This window comes from Natrix helvetica, assembly GCF_964273705.1.
Source record: "Natrix helvetica genome assembly, chromosome: 11".
Classification (NCBI taxonomy): domain Eukaryota; kingdom Metazoa; phylum Chordata; class Lepidosauria; order Squamata; family Natricidae; genus Natrix; species Natrix helvetica.
The window spans coordinates 13,197,404-13,217,161 of record NC_138562.1 but is presented as its reverse complement, the minus strand read 5'-3'; the positions used below and the strand labels follow the sequence as shown (position 1 = coordinate 13,217,161).

At 46.4% G+C, this 19,758-nt stretch overlaps 1 protein-coding gene across 1 annotated transcript in view; it reads right to left on the bottom strand.

The window, feature by feature from the left end:
* Positions 1–3,174: 3,174 nt before the first annotated feature.
* XKRX (XK related X-linked) overlaps positions 3,175–19,758 on the bottom strand; it is a 30,224-nt gene continuing 13,640 nt past the window's right edge. Inside the window, exons 3-4 of the mRNA XM_081964355.1 lie at positions 13,526–13,785; positions 3,175–8,755 (exon numbers count right to left, since the gene is read on the bottom strand). Coding sequence (XP_081820481.1) covers positions 8,010–8,755; positions 13,526–13,785 — 1,006 coding nt within the window. The 3' untranslated portion in view covers positions 3,175–8,009. The remainder of the gene's footprint in view (positions 8,756–13,525; positions 13,786–19,758) is intronic.

Here is a 19,758-nt window from a genome sequence, read left to right as displayed (position 1 = left end):
TCTGACCCGTGACGTGCTTAGATCTAGCCCACGGGGCTGCCCATGAAAATAATGAAGGACCAGCCTGCAGTGGCTTTGCCAGCGAAAATGGAGCTTGGCGGGGGGACCATGTTTTGACCGACAAAGGGTTGCAAGAGGCCATCGCAGCAGAAAACGGAGCTCATAAGGGACATGCACAGCCCTCCCGGTCTCCGTTTTTCCTGGCAGAGGGTTGTAGGAGGCTGTCGCAGCTGGAAAAAGAGCTTGTGAGGCCACACATGGCCCTCCCAAGCTCTGTTTTCACTGACAGAGAGTTGCAGGAGGCCATCACAGCAGAAAATGGAGCTTGTGAGGCCGTGCATAACCCTCCCAGGCTCCATTTTTGCTGGCAGTGAGTTGAAGGAGGCGCACAGCCCTCCCAGGCAGAGGGTTGAAAGAAGCGCATCATCCTCCCGGGCTCCATTTTTGCTGGCAGAGGGTTGCAGGGGAACATCACAGCCGGAAACGGAGCTCGTGAGGGCCACACGTGACCCTCCCAGGCTCCATTTTCACTGGCAGAGGGTTGAAGGAGGCTGTTGCAGCTGGAAACGGAGCTTGCAAAATGGCTAGTGGTGTGGCGGTCATCTAAAGGACTGAAGAACACAATGGTTCTTCATTTGTGTATATCATACAGCAAGGGATTTAGAGTGGAGTGGAGTGGGGTGGGGTGGGGTGGAGTAGAGTAGAGTAGAGTAGAGTAGAGTAGAGTAGAGTAGAGTAATAGAAGGTAGTGTAGGATAGGGTAGGGTAGGGTAGGATAGGATAGGATAGGATAGGATAGGATAGGATAGGATAGGATAGGATAGGATAGGATAGGATAGAATAGAATAGAACAGAATAGAACAGAATAGAACAGAATAGAACCTTGGAAGTCTTCCATTCCAACCCCCTGCTGAAACAGGATATTCTATACCGTTTCAGACAAGTGACTGTCCAGTCTCTTCTTAAAAACTTCAGTGATGGAACGCCCACAATTTCTGAAGGCAACTTCTGTTCCGCTGGTTAATTGTCCTCACTGTTAGGAAGCTTCTCCTTAATTCCATCCAACTCCTTGATTGCTTCCATCCATTGTTTCTTGCCTTGTCTACAGGTGGTTTGGAGAATAGGTTGACACTTTCCCCCTCCCTCTTTGGGGCATCCCCTCAAATATTGGAATACTGCTATCATGTTTCCCCTAGTCCTTCTTTTCTCTAGACCGGCCATACCCAATAGCCATACAAATAAATGCAACGTTGCTCTTTCCTCTGAGGTCATAGTATTTGGCTGATTGTAGGTGACTGAAAAAAATGCCCCGTAAGCAAGGTTATGTTTGTTTGTTTTTATACCTTTTTTGGTAACGCCTGACGCCTGTCCGGACAGGTCCCTGCAGTTCTCAGGACAAGTTGCTTCAGAAGTAGTTTGCTATTGCCTCCTTCCTACCGTGTTTCCCCCAAAATAAGACAGGGTCTTATTTTCTTTTGACACCCCCCCCCCCGAAATAAGCGCTTGGCCTTATTTTCGGGGAGGTCTTATTATTTTTTAGATGCAGGAGGTGACGAGTGTGGTAACCTCGTGGCTGCTGCTATGTTACAATATTTTCGCAGAGGGCTTATTTTTGGGGAGGGCTTATTTTAGTGCATGCATTCAAAAGCCCGATTGGGCTTATTATCCGGGGAAGGCTTATTTTTGAGGAAACAAGGTATGTCGAAAGAATATGACTGCCCCAGATCACCAGTTGGCTTGATGCCCGAGGGGGATTAAAGCTCCCCATTTCCTGGTTTCTAACCTTGTACCTTAGCACCATATCAAACTGGCTGTCTAATCAAACTTAGGTGTGTTCAATACCTGCATGAAAGACAACCAGGAAATGACAGAGAACACTAGGCTAAAGGTTACAAATGGATCCTGGAAAACAACAATAGAGAACTACTTAAATATTGTAGCTTTATTCCTACACAGGATATACAACCCCACCAGCTCCTATTTCATTGCAATGCTGAGGCACACTTATGAGAATCCACAATGTTGATTTTATTATCAGGAAGTCCATCTCAATCTATTTAAGTAACTGTTGTGGCTTGCCAGTGGCCAGCAAAGCTGGCAGCAGATTCAGATAGTGAGAAGGTTGGGGAGGAACATGGGCCAGTCCTGGAGTCTGGGGAAGTCTCTGATGAGGGCTCTGTATCAGAGGCAGAGAGGGGCCCAGAGCCGTCTGACAGTTATCAGCTGCCTTCAGAGTCAGACACCAGTGAGGCAGACAAACAGCTGGAGCCTGTTCCAGTGTTGGCATTCACAGAGTTGACAGACAAAGGAAACAGCTAAAGAACAGGGGTCAACTTGGGAGTAAGGCCACAGGTGGACGATGAATAGCCTGTCTCAGAAGAAATAAAAGAGGAGCGAAAGGGGAGTGGAGTTTGCAGGAGACCATTAGTTCGCTTAATTGGTTCGTGACTCTCTGAGACTCCTTGCCAGGTTTTGCAGATATTGGTCTGTCAGCTCTCCAAGCCAGATAAGGTCTGTGACTGTAAATCTTTTCTTATTTTGGGGGGAAAACAGGGTAAGCTGTAGGAGAAGAGCAGGGGAAACCAGTGGGCGGGGTGAAGAGCGGAACCAGCCTAGAATTGCTACGTTCCCACAAGCAGCACAAGTCCAACCCCTCTTTAATTCTGCTAACCTGTCTGGTGCCAATTTCAGAGCTGACTAGATTCTTGTATATAGGCAATGAGCAATAAAGCACTTTAACTGGAATCTGATGTGTGGTCTCAATCCTTCACGCCTGATATAATCAAGGTTAATATGAGCAAATGCAGAACCAGAGGCTTGTGCTTTCAAAAAATGGCTAATAGGAAAATTGAGGATTAAAAAATAAACAAATTAGAGGAGATAGCTTCCCCTTTGATCTTAAGAAATCTCATCCCAGATTCACTTAACAAATGTGGCGACAAAAGTCGTAAAATGGGGCCCAGCTCACTTAAGAAATTTCTCACTTAGCAACTTAAATTTGGGGCTCAGTTGTGGTCGTAAGTCCAGAACTACCAGTATGTACTATTGATGTCCAGGGCAGATTTACCTTTGCAGCTAAATCAAAGCTTCAGAGTGTATCTGTGATTTGAGCTGAAACACAATTTGATCCAACCAATCGAAGGGGGTTTTTTCCCTCTCCAAAATGTATTTGCATTTCACATTTTATTAAAGGTTTGTTTCAGTACAGTAGTTGATATTTCATAGTATTTTGAAAGTTGACAGGTAATCAAAGTTCACGGTTTACAAAATAGGACAACGCATGCAGTACTATAGTTTGCAATATCTGACTCTTATTATAGATGGTGCGGAATAATACTCGGCACCGAGAGCATCGGGGAATCAGGAGGACAGCATTTGATAAACAACACGTAACATGGCAACATCAAACTCACGCCTGCCCAGCACATTATATAGATTTCAAATGCAATTTTCAATTTTGAATTGATGTTATCCCTTTTTTTGTGTTCTGCTTCACAGTTGACCTTCCTTAATATCACATCGTATTATCAATTCTGCCACCCAGTGGTGGGTTTTTTGCCCGTCACTAAGCTTCTTTTCATGGATATAATCAGATGCTAACCAAAGCCACCCTGAGCTGAGATTCTATATTTAAAAGCATGACCTAAGCAGTTTAAAATACTTCCATCAACAGGTGGCTTTGTGCACTTATATCTTTTGATGTTCCAGCTGCATTGCAAGACCTTATGTTCCAGCAAGCTAAAAAAAAAAGTTTTCCTATGTTTTTTTTTTATAAACGGAGAGAAACATAGTATGAGATAAAGGTAAATGTTCCCCTTGCACATGCGTGTTAGTTGTTCCTGACTCTAGGGGGCGGTGCTCATCTCCCTTTCAAAGCCGAAGAGCCAGCGCTGTCCGAAGGCATCTTCATGGTCATGTGGCCGGCATGACTAAACGCCGAAGACGCACGGAACGCTATTACCTTCCCACCAAAGGTGGTCCCTATTTTTCTACTTGCATTTTTACCTGCTTTCGAACTGCTAGGTTGGTCGAAGCTGAGACAAGTAACGGGAGCTCACTCCGTTATGCAATGCTAGGGATTCGAACCGCCGAACTGTCAACCTTTCCGATCAACAAGCTCAGCGTCTTAGCCCTTATAGTATGAGATGGTAGTACATAATTGCATTGAGTGGTATATATGGTAGAAAGAACATGGAATTCTCACACGCATTTAGCTGGACAAGCGTTTTATTTCAAGAGTCAGTGTTTTCATGGCCCCCGATTATGATTAATCTTCCTTGGCTAGTTTAATAAGAGCTTTACAGCTTCTTTTTTTGCAGAGGGAAATACATCTGTAAACATTAAGAGTTCCAAAAAAATCTTCAGATCCAATACCTTTTGTGTAAATGTTACCTTAAGCCTAAATAAGTATCCTAACTCTACCTGAATATCAAAAACAGAAAGTTCATGCATATAAAAACAGATGCTTTAATTAGGAATAGTGAATTTGCGGTCTCTTCTGAACAAGGTTTTGTTTGAACCAGAACAATCTGATTTAAATCCTAAATTTGGCTGCAAATTCTAAAAGTGGCAATTCGGTGTACTTGGAGGGTGGATGGCTGAGACACGATGGACTGGTATAATTGTAAAGGGAAATATTTCCCCAAACAGGCTATTTTTCTATAGGTGAGGAAGAGTTTTGTTTCCCCTCCTCCCCATAAATAACAGGAACCAATCCATCATATAATCTTCAAACCTCCCATCTAAAGGGAGAGGAGAAAGAAAAAACCTTATTTTGCAATTTTGCTTAACTCCTCAACACACCTTCAGAATACCCAAAGAAAAGGCAGTTTTAAAAAAAAAGAAGGGGGGAAATGGTCATTTCAAAGAGGTAGTTCAGGATGATATTTTTAAGGGCTGCACTTGTCTATTTCCTAAATCCCTAAATGCAGGCTGCTTCATTTAAGAGGGGAAAAAACAAGAGAAGGGGATGGGACAGAAGGAAGAGGGAAGGGGCGGGAGAAGGAAGGGGAGGGAGAGGGAGAGGAAGAGGGAGAGGAAGAGTAAAAGAAAACCACCAGTCATGAAAAATCACATATTGGGAAGTTCCTGGCCGCCATGGGCAGCCTACAGGAAATTATGCATTAAACAAAAAAGGGAGAATCAGGGAAAACAAGTTGTGCCTCTGGTTTTAAGATTGCCTGGTCCCAAAACCTGATCTGGACACCTGGTTTAATCTCAGTCGAAAAGGCAGTGGTGGAATCTCTCCTTGAGGTAGGTGATTGTTCCTCGCTGGCTCAGCTGTCGGCTAGGTTAAGCTGTCTTCAGAAAGCCAACTGCAGAGGGTGAAACTCTACCCAAGGGTTGGCTCGGCTAGTATATGCAGCATTGGCTTTATGCTGCGTTGCTGACAGACAAACTCCTGTTCAACACGAAGCGGAGGAAGGCTCTGTCTGAGTGCTCCCCTGAGGTCAGGTTTATTTCAGGTGAGAGGTCTGGATCTCAGGAAGGAACGAATGCCTTGGCTGCAGACAATATGCAGGCAGTGAGGGTTTAACGGACAACACAAACGCAAATGAGGATTTAACAAATACACAGATTCAAACCGGGCTATTTAGGACTATTTTGTTTGTTTTCCTTCCTATTCGCAGTCGAGAACAGGCAAAAAAGTAAGAAGATGGACAGGGACTAAGGCCGTGATGGCAAACCTATGGCATGTGTGCCCGAAGTAGCATGCAGAGCCATGTTGCCTGGCATGCGCTAACATCACCCGTTCCTCTTCTGGGTTTCTGGCGTGCATGCGCGCACCCGACAATCAGCTGTCCTTTGTGCGGGCATCAGTGCCGGAAACCGGAAGAGCTGGCCTCCCGTTTTCATGCCAGTCAGCTGACTGGCTTATGCGCATGCATGGTAGTATCCGGAAGACTTGCTGGTCAGTGTTCATGCGTGCGCCGGAAACCAGAAGTACATTTTCTGGCACATGCATGCCCCCTGGGCAATTCCTCTTCCTGGTCTTCCCAGACGAGTGCGCGCTAAGTGCTGCCTTTTTGGCACTTGGTGCCGAAAAGCTTTGCCATCACTGGCCTAAGGAATACTAATGGGAATCTCCTTATCAATCAAAGGCGGCCTTCTCTAACCTTCACATATTGGCTGTTGAGGGTAAAAGTCGCAAAGGATGATATCTGGGGAGCCGGGAAAAGACTGACTTGGAAATCCCTATACAAGTGAGAACATCCAAAGTGTTCCAGAGTGGCCATCTTAAGGTAGCACCAAAAGACAGTTGTAGTATACTGTCTTGCCCCTACTCTCTTGGGCTTAGCATCCATTGTGTATCTTCCTCTGGTTATTACGGGATTCAGGGTTTTGGATCTGCTTTTTTTTTTCTGACACTAATCAACATTAGGTGGTCATAGGCTCGTAGCCCTACAGCAGTGCATTATGGGTGTTATGAGGCAGTGGCTATCATCCAATCAGAGTGCTGTTTCTATTGTCTGTTGACTTCTCACCTTCATCCTCCTCTTCTATTTCTTTCTTTCTTTCTGGAATTATTACTTCTGATAGTCTTGTTCACCTGCTCCTTGGGACAGAAAGAACCACGAAGAGGAAGGATGGTGACAGATCAAACTTTCCACGCAAGGGCACCAAAATCCCACATAAAAGTGATCCTTTAACTCAGTCTGGCATATCCGTTAGCTAAGGGGGTCTCCAAACATGGCAACTTTTTAAGGCTTGTGGACTTCAACTTCCAGAATTCCTCAGGGAGTTGCAGTCTCCAGGCCCGAGTGTTGCCAAGTTTGAACATCCTTGCCTTAGCTCCATAGAGGAGAGGTACAAGGAGAAATCAGTTCATGCAAGACAATTGTTGGAAGTCAAGTATGGAACTCGACATGTCAACCCGTATTCCTCACAAGCATTTCGATTGAAGACTCACTTACTGGATGAGCTTGTGTTCAGAAACCGTCTTGCACTGCATACAGTGGGAAGTGTTTTGGGAGGCCAAGAAGCTTGGCCAAATTGGGTTGGTAGACCTGAGCATTTCAACGTAATGGGTTTTTTAAGTATATCTTTGTATGGGGCCCAGCCAAGTGATTGGGAAATGCTTACCTCCCCGGGTGAGAGCCCAAACTATGAAGAGCTGATCTCCTCCTAGAACCAGAACTTGGATGTGGAATGCTCCAGTTTCCCATCACAAGCTCAATGCATTCAACCTCGGCTCTTTCTCCCTTGAAGAATGCCACTAATGTAGCAGTTGGCCACTATCTTGGTCCTTCCAGGGCAGTTGGGAAGGCCAATCTGTTGCGGCACCCCTGAAGATGTGGAGCCAAGAAATCCAAAGCTCCATCAATGGGGCTCCTTGGGAGACTTGTCACCCTGAGCTTTCAGACCCCATGACCATAAATGGAACTACAGGAACCCAAACAAATTCTGAGACTAAGTTGCTATCAACGGCAACATCTTTTCCAGCACTTCAAATTACAAAAAAAGACAGTCTTCACAAGTTTTGAAATAAATAAAAGGAACAGTTGGGGAAGTCCCTTTGAAGCTTTACCCAACTGTGCAGGATCACAAGAGACAGTGAGACAGTCTCTTCTGCAAAGCTTCGTCTTACAATATTCCTGAGCCAGCTGAATGTCCTTCAGTTCCATTTCTGGAAATGGGCACAGCCAAGACAGTTTCAGTGCCAGACTGCTGGCACCCAGAAGAGCAAAAACCATCCTTCATTGGTGGTTTGCCCCATCAACTAGAGTTCCTCTTTCATACTACGTGTCAAGTCTTCTACTGCTGTCCCCGATGCTGATTGCCCTAGTCCTGCACCAACAGCAGCGAAGGGTATCCTTCCAGCCCACCGTCGTAAGTCCATCTGATGCTGAGGAAGACATCCTCACCACAGTTGCCTGCGTTCCTGCTTATAAATTATAGCATAGCACCGTGAAATTAAGGCTAATCCCAATGGGGGAGAACAGGTACCGCTCCTGAAACTTGACACCGGATGGGGGTTCATCATCACCCCATCAGCAGGGTGTCGATTGTCATACGATGCTGTGCCTCACGCCAGGTTCACGGGGTGGCTCAACATCGACCGCAACGGCAATGTGTTCCTTCTGGCAACAGACGCAATGCAAGAAGTCCGAGACGTTGTGCGTGAAGAGACGGCGGCAGGGATGCAGGTACTGCATGAAAGAAAGCATGAAGACAATGGCCAGGCAGTAGGCCACCAGCAGCTGCAGCACAAGCATGGGAGTGCAGACGTACTCGTAGAAGTCTTCCTTGAAGAAGTACCAAACCAGGAGCAGCAACGTGTTCTCCAGTCCACGGAACACGTAGAACAAAGCTAAACAGCCCCAGTTTTGGGAGCGGACAATCAGGTCCCGCCTGGACAACCTGAGCTGGACAGCTGACCAACAGAAGACATTGATGCCACCGTAGAGCAGAGTGATGCAGATCAGGACAGTCAAAGTTCCCACCCGGCTGAAGTTTTTCTCCACATTCTCGGGCAGCTTGGCCCCGCTTCTCCAAAACTCAATCCACGGTAAGAAGAAGAAGACCAAGAAGTTGGCCGCCCCGACGGCCAAGCCGTAATACTTGAAGACGGTCCCAAAGAGGACCAAGATGGTGACGCGGGTGGAGATCTCCAAGCTCCTCCAGAAGATGATGCAGATGAAGGCCAGCGGGTGGAGGTGGATCTTGTAGTCATCGTACTTGATCTGGATGGCCAGGGTGTTGCAGACCAAAGCGCCGTACGTGACTGAGAGTAAGCACATGCTCATCAGCACAGCTAGAAGGGAAGGGAAAATGAAAGGTAAGCAACGAAGAGCAAACCACGATCAACTTGTAAAAATTTAGAGGTGCTGGGAATCACTGCAGTTGTTAAATTACTAGTTCCAGGAGTGGGCTTCAAAAATTGCAGCAACGGCTTCGCTGCCCTGTTGCTGGGTGGGCATGGCCAGGGTGGGCATGGCCTGGTTGGCCTCCTGCACCGTGGCAGGGGGCATTTCCTTGAGCCTCCAGGAGGGCAAAAATTGCTTCCCCCGGGCTCCGGAGGCCAGAAATAGGATCATTTCCAGACTTCCGGAACCTCCGCTAGGTCTGTTTCCCCCACTCTCTGAGCCTCCGCCCGGGCTCTGCAAATACCTGACATGATGAAGGGCCCTTGTGGAGACTCCTGGGAGGGGAGGGCGTGGCCAGCCAGGATGTCACTTGGGCGTTTGCTGTACCGGGCAGAATTCTAGCTAGAGGATCGTCCGAACCCGTGCGAACCCCCAGCAGCCCATCCATTGTAGTCCTTGAGTAACGACCACAATTGAACCCAAAATTGATGTTGCTGAGCGAAACATTTGCTAAGTGAGTTTGCCCCATTTTACAACTTTTCTTGCCACCCTTGTTAAGTGAATCACTGCAATTCTTAAATGAGTAAATATAGTTGTTAAGTGAATCTTGCCACCATTGTTAAGCGAATCATTGCCTCTGTGAAGTGAGTCATTGCAATCCTAGATACATTTTCTCATGAGGTAAATCTCACTGGATTTAATGGGATTTTTGTTTCTATACTCCTGCTTTACTCCTTTGGTGTCCAAAAACTTGCTTTTTCAATGTAAACCAAAGGTTTGTAAAGGTAAAAGTTCCCCTCGTACATATGTGTTAGTCGTTCCCGACTCTAGGGGGCAGTGCTCATCTCCATTTCAAAGCCGAAGGGCCAGCGCTGTCCGAAGACGTCTCCGTGGTCATGTGGCCGGCATGACTAAACGCTGAAGGCGCACAGAACGCTGTTCCCTTCCCACCAAAGGTGGTTCCTATTTTTCTACTTGCATTTTTACATGCTCTCGAACTGCTAGGTTGGCAGAAGCTGGGACAAGTCATGGGAGTTCACTCTGTTACGCGGCGCCAGGGATTCAAACCGCTGAACCGCCAACCTTTCTGATTGACAAGCTCAGCTACTGAGCCACCACATCCCTCAAAAGAAAGGGGGAAAGGAAAGGAAAGGAGCCTGCAATTGGGGGGGGGGGTAGGGAATGTAATTTATTGCCCAGGGTGTGTCTCCTCTCTTTTCCATATTAAAATTTCACAAGGAGTTAGAAGAACAACCGTGTGCTGAGCTAAATTAGAAGAAACCAGTGAGACTGGTTAGTCCAGCAGAAGAATGTCCTAGTAAAATCCAAACTACCCTTCCACCTTAATCTACAACCGAGTTTTGTAGGAGCTGCGGATTCTGTAGACTATTTTCTATACAACGATGGAATTTTGGGGGCTAGTTCATTTCTTTGACCGGAACTTAGCCAAGGCTTAGCTTGGAGAGTTTGGGATATTGAAAACCTGAGAGGTTTTAACTTGCGTTTCCTTCATCCAATTCTTGGTTGGGTTCAATCTGCTTAGGAGGGGTTAAAGAATCCTTGCGGAGAAATATGGAAGATATAACAAACGAGGAAATAGCACATTTTGTCACTGACTCCTTGGCAAAGGCTAATTCAGATTTGGTTGCCAAAAATTCCCAAGCCACCCACACAAATGTACATTCAACGTCTATTAACCAAGTCGCAAACACCAGTTGTGAAACTCTGTTTTATATTTACAGGAACTGACAATACTCTCATACAAATATAAGGAAAAACCACCCAGGATAAATGCTCTGTAAACACAAAAATTTCTCCCAGCTTCCAACTCCTGGGCAGGGGATATGAAAGTCATATATATCTCCCATCTGAGGAAATTCCATAAGGAACACCCACTGTTTAATGGAGTGGTATGGAACAGAACAGAACAGAACAGAATAGAATAGAATAGAATAGAATAGAATAGAATAGAATAGAATAGAATAGAATAGAATAACAGAGTTGGAAGGGACCTTGAAGGTCTTCTAATCCAACCCCCTCCTCAGGCAGGAAACCCTATACATTTCAGGCATTGCTTTAGGCAAGGATGTTAGTATTGTAGAGCCTTTTCTGAATAATACACCTTATTAAAAGGCACACACCTTTCTGAGTTTAAGCTACTAGATTCCTGATTTTCATCACACACTCGGAACCCCTGTATGATTGAGTTGAATTAGTCAAGTGAATTTTTAGTTTTTTTAAAAAGATTTATATGTGCTCATTTTACTACTAAGCTTTGACCTGAGTTTTACATTGATGGTTTTATTTTATGTTTTAAATTATTTTTATTATACATTTTCCTTTGTCATCCATACAGTTTCCATTTCTTCAATGGCAATGCGCTGTCTGAATCAAATCGTGTGTGTGCGCGCGCGCGCTTTTAATTTCCTTAATTATAAATTACTAAATTAGATTACTAAATTATAAATTACTAACTTTTGCTTCTATTTTCTAACCCTTTATAAAATAGGTCCCAAGTTAAATAATACTCCGTTTCCTCTTTGTCCTTAATTGTCATCGTTAACCTGTCCATTTCGGCACAGTCTAATGTTTTCCTTATTATATTTTCATCTATAGGTATATATTTAATATTACCTGGGATAACGGCAGCGAGAATTACGTATGCACACAATTGGAAAAAGGAAGACACATTGATCGTTTTAGTTAATACGGGTAGCGTTCAAATGCACACCACAATTCAACCTCAAATTTATGTGGCTGAGACAGTCATGGAGTTTTTGTCCCACGTTGAGATTTTTCTCGCCACATCTGTTCAGTGAATCACGGCCGTTCTTAAATGAGTCACACAGTCGTTAAGTGAATCTGGCTTCCCCATTCACCTGGCTTGTGAGAAGGTGGCCAGAAGGGGGTCACATAACTCCCTGGGAAACAGCAACCGTCATAAATGTGAGTCAGTTGTCACGCATCTGAATGTAACGGTCATAAGTGTGAAAAATGGTCATGTTGCCTTTTTCAATGCCATTGTAACTCCGAACAGCCACCACAGGAAGTGTTGTTAAGTTGAGGGCTGCCTGTATATAAGACTTCAATAAAGCATCCATCCATTCATTCATTCAGGAGGAAAGGAAGGGGAATGCCTGGATGGGAATTAAACCTGACATCATGCACATCTGGAAAACATCAGGATGAGGTAGGCTATTCAAAGCACTGACTCACACTGGATCGGTTGGATGGGTGTGTTACCTGACTGCATGTTTCCAAGGTGATATCCCTCTCGGAAAGCAGATGGCAAAATGCCTTCGTGCTTGGCAATTAAAATACCTGCAGTCGATTTTATAAACACTAATTATTGGAACCACACCTCTGGGAATTGCGCAGACGCTTCTATTAAACCAGGAGCACAGAAAGCCACACCTATTGTGGCCTGCCAGCAGCCAGCAGATCTGGTAACAGAGTTGAACAGTGTGGAGGGTGGGGAGGAACATGGACCAGTCCTGGAGTCTGGGGAAGGCTCTGATGAGGGCTCTGTGTTGGCGGCAGAGATGGGGCCAGGGCCATGTGACAGTTATCAGCTGCCTTCAGAGTCAGACATCAGTGAGGTAGAAGAACAGCTGGAGTCTGTTCCCAATGTGCGCATGTGCAGAGTTGCCAAACGAAGGGAACAGCTAAAGAACAGGGGTCGACTTGGGAGTAAGGTCACAGGTGGACGATGAATAGTCCCTCCCAGAGGAAATAAAAGAGGAGCGAAAGGGGAGTGGAGTTTGCAGGAGACAATTAGTTCGCTTCATTGGTCCGTGACTCTCCGAGACTCCTTGCCAGGTTTTGCAGATATCGGCCTGGCAGCTCTCCAAGCCAGAGAAGGTCTGTGACCGTAAATCCTCCCCTGAAAGACTTTGCTGGATATGAATGAGCAGAATTCACGATTAATAAAAGGGGTTTTTGTCGGGACGTGGAGTTTGCTTAATGCTCTTGGGAAGCCTCAGTCAGAACAGCACGCACTGAAATTATACACCTAGCAGAGTCCATATTCCAGAGCCTCAATTGTCAAGAATTCGCCAACCGGGTGTTTTTCTGAGCCTTTTAGGCAAATCTTTTATTTATGGGGCGCTGCAGCTTTTCTAACCTTTAAAAACACAGGTTTTGCTGTCTAGCCTTAAAAAGGATTGTAGAATCCTCTGGAAGAGTCTAGATTGATCCCTTGAGATCTTGGGGTTCTGACCTGCTTTTACAGCCCTCTCTAAGTGGTTTGGAGAGTCACCCTCTTGCCCCCAACAATCTGGTCCTCATTTTACCCACCTCGGAAGGATGGGAGGCTGAGTCAACCGTGAGCCTGGTGAGATTTGAACTGCTGAACTGCAGCTAGCAATCAGCTGAAGTAGCTGCAGTCCTGCACTCTAAGCACTGCGTCACCTCGGCTCTTTTAAAAGAAATAAATAAGATAAAAATAAAAATAAAATCTGCTCTCATCGGGAGAGCAAATAAATTTTCATCCAGAAAATTCATCCAACCATCCAGAAGTGGGTGCTGCCAGTTTGGCCCGGATCAGGCGAACTGGTAGTAGCGGTGGCAGGAGGCTCCGCCTACCCACATGCACAGAAGTGTCACATGCGAGCGCGATCACGCCCGAACCAGTAGTAAAAACATTAGCAACCCACCTCTGCCACCATCCCTTCAGTTTCCTTTCCCCTCCCCATCCTTTGGCCCTGTTCTGTCCTTACCTCTGCTGGGGGGCATGTACTGCTCTACAATAGTGACATAAAGCTGCAGGGTGAGCTGTGGGGTGGAGCCCAGGAAGGCCTGAATGACCGCCATGCGCTTGAAAGCATTGCGGTGAGTGACCAGCCGGCGCACCAGGTGCCCCACTTCCTGCTCGATCTCGATCTCGCAGTCGCTGTGAATATGCTTCTTGCGGGTGATGGTGACGTAAGGCTCCTCTTCCCGGCCCTGGTGGTAAAACATCACTATGCACTCCAAACATCTGCACAAAAGAGAAAGAAAGGGGGGGGGATTATTCAGTGGCGCAGTGGTTAGAGTGCGGTACTGCAGGCCACACGTGCTGACTGCAATTTGGCAGTTCAAATCCCACAAGGCTCAAGGTTGACAGCCTGCCATCCTTCCGCGGTCGGTAAAACGAGGACCCAGATTGTTGGGGGGGTAAATATGCTGTCTCTGTAAACTGCTTAGAGTGGGTTTTCCCCCAAGCAGCATTGTCTGCCCGACTAAGAGCAAACCCCAAGCAACTTACTTAAAAAGAGTAAGGTTCTACATTTAGGCAAGAAAAACGAAATGCACAAGTACACTGTAGGTGGTACCTTGCTCAACAGTAGTAACTGTGAGAGGGATCTTGGAGTCCTAGTGGACAACCATTTAAATAGGAGCCAGCCGTGTGCAGCAGCTGCCATAAAAGCCAACAGAGTTCTAGGCTGCATAAACAGAGGGATAGAATCAAGATGAAGTGTTAGTAACACTTTATAATGCCTTGGTAAGGCCACACTTGGAATACTGCATCTAATTTTGGTTGCCACGATGTAGAAAAGATGTGGAGACTCTAGAAAGAGTGCAGAGAAGAGCAACAAAGATGATTAGGGGACTGGAGGCTAAAACATATGAAGAACGGTTGCAGGAACTGGGTATGTCTAGTTTAATGAAAAGAAGGACATGGGGAGACATGATAGCAATGTTCCAATATCTCAGGGGTTGCCACAAAGAAGAGGGAGTCAAGCTATTCTCCAAAGCACCTGAGGGCAGGACAAGAAGCAACAGGTGGAAACTAATCAAGGAGAGAAGCAACTTAGAACTGAGAAAAAAATTCCTGACAGTTAGAACAATTAATCAGTGGAACAAAAGTTGCCTCCAGAAGCTGTAAATGCCCCAACACTGGAAGTCTTTAAGAAGACGTTGGATAGCCATTTGTCTGAAACGGTATAGGGTTTCCTGCCTAGGTAGGGGGTTGGACTAGAAGACCTCCAAGTTCCCTTCCAACTCTGCTATTGTATTGTAACTCTGAGACCACTCAACAGCAGCAGCAAGCGGCACCACTCAAGATCTCATTCCAAAAATGAAAACCACAAGGATGCTGCTCTCCTGCCATGGTGATGCAAGGAAGGAACCAAAGAGTCTCTATTCCAAGATAAGTACACACTGTTATCTGCTGTATTTGTGGCTTATTGTAATGGAGTGCCGGAAGTCTAGACCGGTCCTAGAATCCTCCCTTGTTGTTTAGAAGCAGAAGCAGACCGACACGGATTCCCTGGGGTCTTAGATATCCCACTTTCTCCAGCAGCTGGGCTCAAGATTTTCCCACAGTCCCAAAGAGACCCGCCCACATTCAGCTCCCTGGGTTAAGCGTGAGACTGCAGAGCACACGCCTTCCACCAACAGCCTGACATGAGAGGCAAGACTGTGCTTTCTCCCGATTGGCTCAGACGGGCCTTGAAATTCCTAGATTTTGCAAACCGGGCAAACCGTTTCCTTGTGAGCTATGAGACAGCTAGGTTTGTAAGAAAGGCAAGAGCACAGAGTTGGCCAACGTCCAAATGAAACCATGACGTCATGCCTTGGGAACAGACTCAAAAGCACGTCCATGATACATTCCAGAAGGAAAAATCTTGGGGCACCTTAAGGAGCTGCACACGTATTAAGCTTTCTGCTTTGGTGGGCCACGTATAACTTGATTCTGATGCATCTGAAGGAGCAAGCCAGCAATAAATTTGGTTTGTCTTTCGGAAGCCATAAGACAATTTGTTGCTTTGGGTAGAAAAGGCTAATGCAATTACCCGCTTTGGAAAAAATGTTTCTTGAAAGCTTTGGGTTAATCTACCTTGAAAAATAAACGCTGTGCAATCTTAAAAACAAACTTCCTAAGCCGTAGTGGCTTAACTGTGATAAGTTGCAATAGGCTAGCCTTGTAGATTGTGCTATGCTAAATTGGTATGCTACACCATAAATCGCGATGTGGCATCCACATGAACTGGCTCACAGAGAAGACGAGCAGTTTTTGTATGGCTGAAGACATAGAACTGTTTTTTTTATGTTAGTCTAGTTGTTTTGCATAAGTTCTTCTTTCTGTGCTAAACTTGTCTGTTTACTTCCTCTTCTTCTAAACGTATTTCTTTTCCCGCTAAAAGGGATGTCTTCCTGCAACACCTTTCCCCTCGAAATCTACTTTCCAGGAAAGGCAATATTTTTAAATTTCTAGACAGAAAAAGCAGGAGCGTCTCAAAATCTTTCCAAAACTCTGGCACTGAATTCTAGATGTATCTGGATAGCTGTAAGACCAGTGGTGGGTTTCAAAATTTTTTAGAACCTCTTCTGTAGGTGTGGCCTGCTTTGTGGGAGTGGCTTGCCAGCCATGTGACCGGGTGGGAGTGGCATACTAGCCATGTGACTGGGTGGGAGTGGCTTGCCGGCCACGTGACCAGGTGGGAGTGGCTTGCCAGCCATGTGACTGGGTGGGCATGGCCAACTTGTAAAATGTGGTGAAACTCACTTAACAACGCTCTTGCTTAGCAACCAAAATGTTAGCTCAGAAACTCTGAGCACGCAAGTCTTAAAGCTGTCAAGTTACAAGACCCTTGCACCCCTAACCCTTTAGAAAAAAAAAACCCAGGGGTGTTCAAACTTGACAGCTTTAAGACTTGTGGACTTCAACTCCCAGAATTCCTCCTCTCGCTCTTCATCTTGATGATATGCGGACGGGCAGGGGGAGGGAGCTGGAACCGGTTCTAAACGGCACTGTAGATTTGTTCAACCTCTTCTATAGAAGAGGTTACAACTGGCAGGAACCCACCTCTGTGTAAGACCCACACTTTATGAAAGAGTTTAGCCCCGTGATGGCGAACCTATGGCAGGAGTTGCCACAGGTGCACAAAGAGCCTGTCTGCAGGCACCCCAGCCTTCACCCCAGCCCAGCTCCACTGCACGGACATGCGTGCCTCCCGCCCGCCCGATGGTTTTCAGGTCTCTGCTGCGCATGTGCAGGGCCGGGTCCTTCACCGCTTTCCCCCAGTGCGCCCTAGCTTTCTCCTGCATTTTTGCCACCGGTGCCTTCCCCAATCTCCGCAGGCTCCACACTCCGCAGGTGTCTCTCCGTGGCAGGAATGGCGGAGAAAGCCTGCGGAAAAACTGCAAAGATCTCGAGCCCCGCACCCCGTTTTGGGCCTGAAAAGTCTCTTGCACCAACCTAGAAGCCAAAATGGGGGCCAGGGGATGGGGCACATGCGCAGGGAACGCGCGCACATCAGGGCTGGGTTCCGGCCAACACTACCGCTAGTTCGCTTGTGTGTGCGCTTTGTGCGCGTGCACTTGATGCACATTGCATATGCTTAATGCACGCTGTGCATGCATGCACAGTGCAATTAAAATTGTTCTGAAAAAGCGCAGAACTGAAAAACAAGATGGCGGCGCCAATGGCGGCGACCAGGGAAGCAGTTCAGGGGTGTGGCAGGCCAGGGTCGCGGCTGATTCCAGTGTCCCAGGCCTCCAAACCTCTACCGATTCGGCCGAACCGGTCCGAACCCGTAGGAACTCACCACTGGCGCGCATGCACGGGGCCAGGGCATATTCAGGGGGCGTGCGCGCATGGTTTGGGCACTCAGCACCAAAAAGGTTAACCGTCACTGGCTTAGCCTATTTCCAGGGCGAGCGTTACCACCAAAATTGTCATTTTTTTAGGTTGCTTCACATTCAACCCAACCCAAGCCAGAGCCTCTACTAGGGTGAAATACCTTGAAGGCTTTCACAAAAACCTTCTCATCCGCTTGGAGGGAAAGGGAGGTGCGGCATGAAAAGAGCCAGCGTTAGAAAAGGGTTCTTTGTTGACCTCCTGATGCTGAAAATAGAGCCTCAGACAAGCCGGCTCTGTTCTCGTTGATGAAGGAACGGCCAGTGGAGCTAAAACCGACGGGTAGAGCAGAGAGAACAAGGGAGGGGGCGGACAGTTGGACCTCGTCTCGTCTCCTGGCTCCAATCGGAGGGATACTGGCTAGCTGGCTGACACATCGGATGCTGAGAGCAAACAAATAGTGAGGGAGTGGGAAGATCTGAAGGAGCCTGCAGGATGTTTTGGTACCCTACCAAAGCTGTCCCCACGATGTAAAAAAGATGTGGAGACTCTAGAAAGAGTGCAGAGAAGGGCAACAAAGATTATTAGGGGACTGGAGGCTAAAACATATGAAGAACGGTTGCAGGAACTGGGTGTGTTTAGCTTAAGAGAAAGAAGGCCTAGGGGAGACATGATAGCAGTGTTCCAATATCTCAGGGGTTGCCACAAAGAAGAGGGAGTCAAGCTATTCTTCAAAGACCCCGAGGGCAGGACAAGAAGCAATGGGTGGAAACTAATCAAGGAGAGAAGTAACTTAAAACTAAGGAGAAATTTTGTGACAATGAGAACAATTAATCAGTGGAACAACTTGCCTCCAGAAGTTGTGAATGCCCCAACACTGGAAGTTTTTAAGAAGAGGTTGTCTGAAGTGGTGTAGGATTTCCTGCCTAAGCAGTAGGTTGGACTAGAAGACCTCCAAGGTCCCTTCCAGCTCATTCATTCTATTCTATTCTATTAAACCATTTTTCTGGGTTGATAGAAACCTCTGGACTTTACTCTCAGCACCAAGTTTAGGATGGTTAATTCGTTTTATACAAACACAGAGTCCTTCCCTGGTGCTCTCCATCTCTTCTGAAGATCAATTTTGTGCTGGCTAAGGATTATGAGTTGATCTCCTCTAGGACTGACTGCTTTGATTGCCTTGCAGTCCAAGGGACTTGCAGGAGTCTTCTCCAACACCATGGTTCAAAGGTCAAATTCTTTAGCACTCAGCCGTCCTTATGATCCTACCTTCACAGCCATACATTGCAACTGGGAAAACCATAGCCTTGACTATACGCCCTTTTGCTGGCAGGGCGATGTCTCTGCTTTTTAGTATGCTGTCTAGATTTGCCATAGCTTTCCTCCCCAGGAGCAAACATCTTTTAATTTCTTGGCTGCAGTCCCCATCTGCGATGATTTTGGAACCCAGGAAAATAAAATCTGTCACTACCACCATTTCTTCCCCATCTATTTGCCAGGACTTGAGAGGGCCTGATGCCATGATGTTAGTTTTCTTAATGTTGAGTTTCAAGCCAACTTTTATACTCTCCTTCTTCACTTGCATCAAGAGGCTCTTTAGTTCCTCTTCACTTCCTGACATTAGAGTGGTATCATCTGCGTATCTGAGGTTTCATAAGGCCAGATCCTGAAGAGGGAACTCAAATACTTTGGCCACCTAATGAGAAGGAAGGGCTCACTGGAGAAGAGCCTAATGCTGGGAAAGATTGAGGGCAAAAGAAGAAGGGGACGACAGAGAAGGAGGTGACTGGATGGAGTCACTGAAGTATAGGCGTGAGCTTAAATGGACTCCAGAGGATGGTAGAGGACAGGAAGGCCTGGAGGAATGTTGTCCATGGGATTGCAATGGGTCGGACATGATTTTGCAACTAACAACAACAAGGGATTATGGGAACTAAACTCCAACCCAGCTGGAAGGTATCCCATTGAGGGAATTCATAGAATTCAGCCCCCATTTCCAGCTCCCATTTCCATCATTGAAACGTCTCTGCAAACTAGGATAGAAAAACAGGGAGATCTAATTGTTTTATGCTGGTGGTCTTTGGGTCAAGGGCTACAAACCACGTTTCCCAAACAAGCAAGGCCAGGGCAGGCAATTGGGAGAAGCTAGAACAAAACCTTGGACTCAGTTCAAGTTTCAGAAAAATACAGCAACTCTTCTTATTCCCCATCATTTTAACCCCCTCCTTTCCTCGGCTCCGCTATAAAAACCATTCTTTAGTGGCAAAAGTTTGAAGCTGGGAGTGATGCAAGGAAGGTTTTGCAGGAAACTCCTCCATTTGAGGGGAAAAAATCTCTTCATATAGAGTCCTCCTGGACATTTCCATGCTGTTTTTCTTGGCAATAATA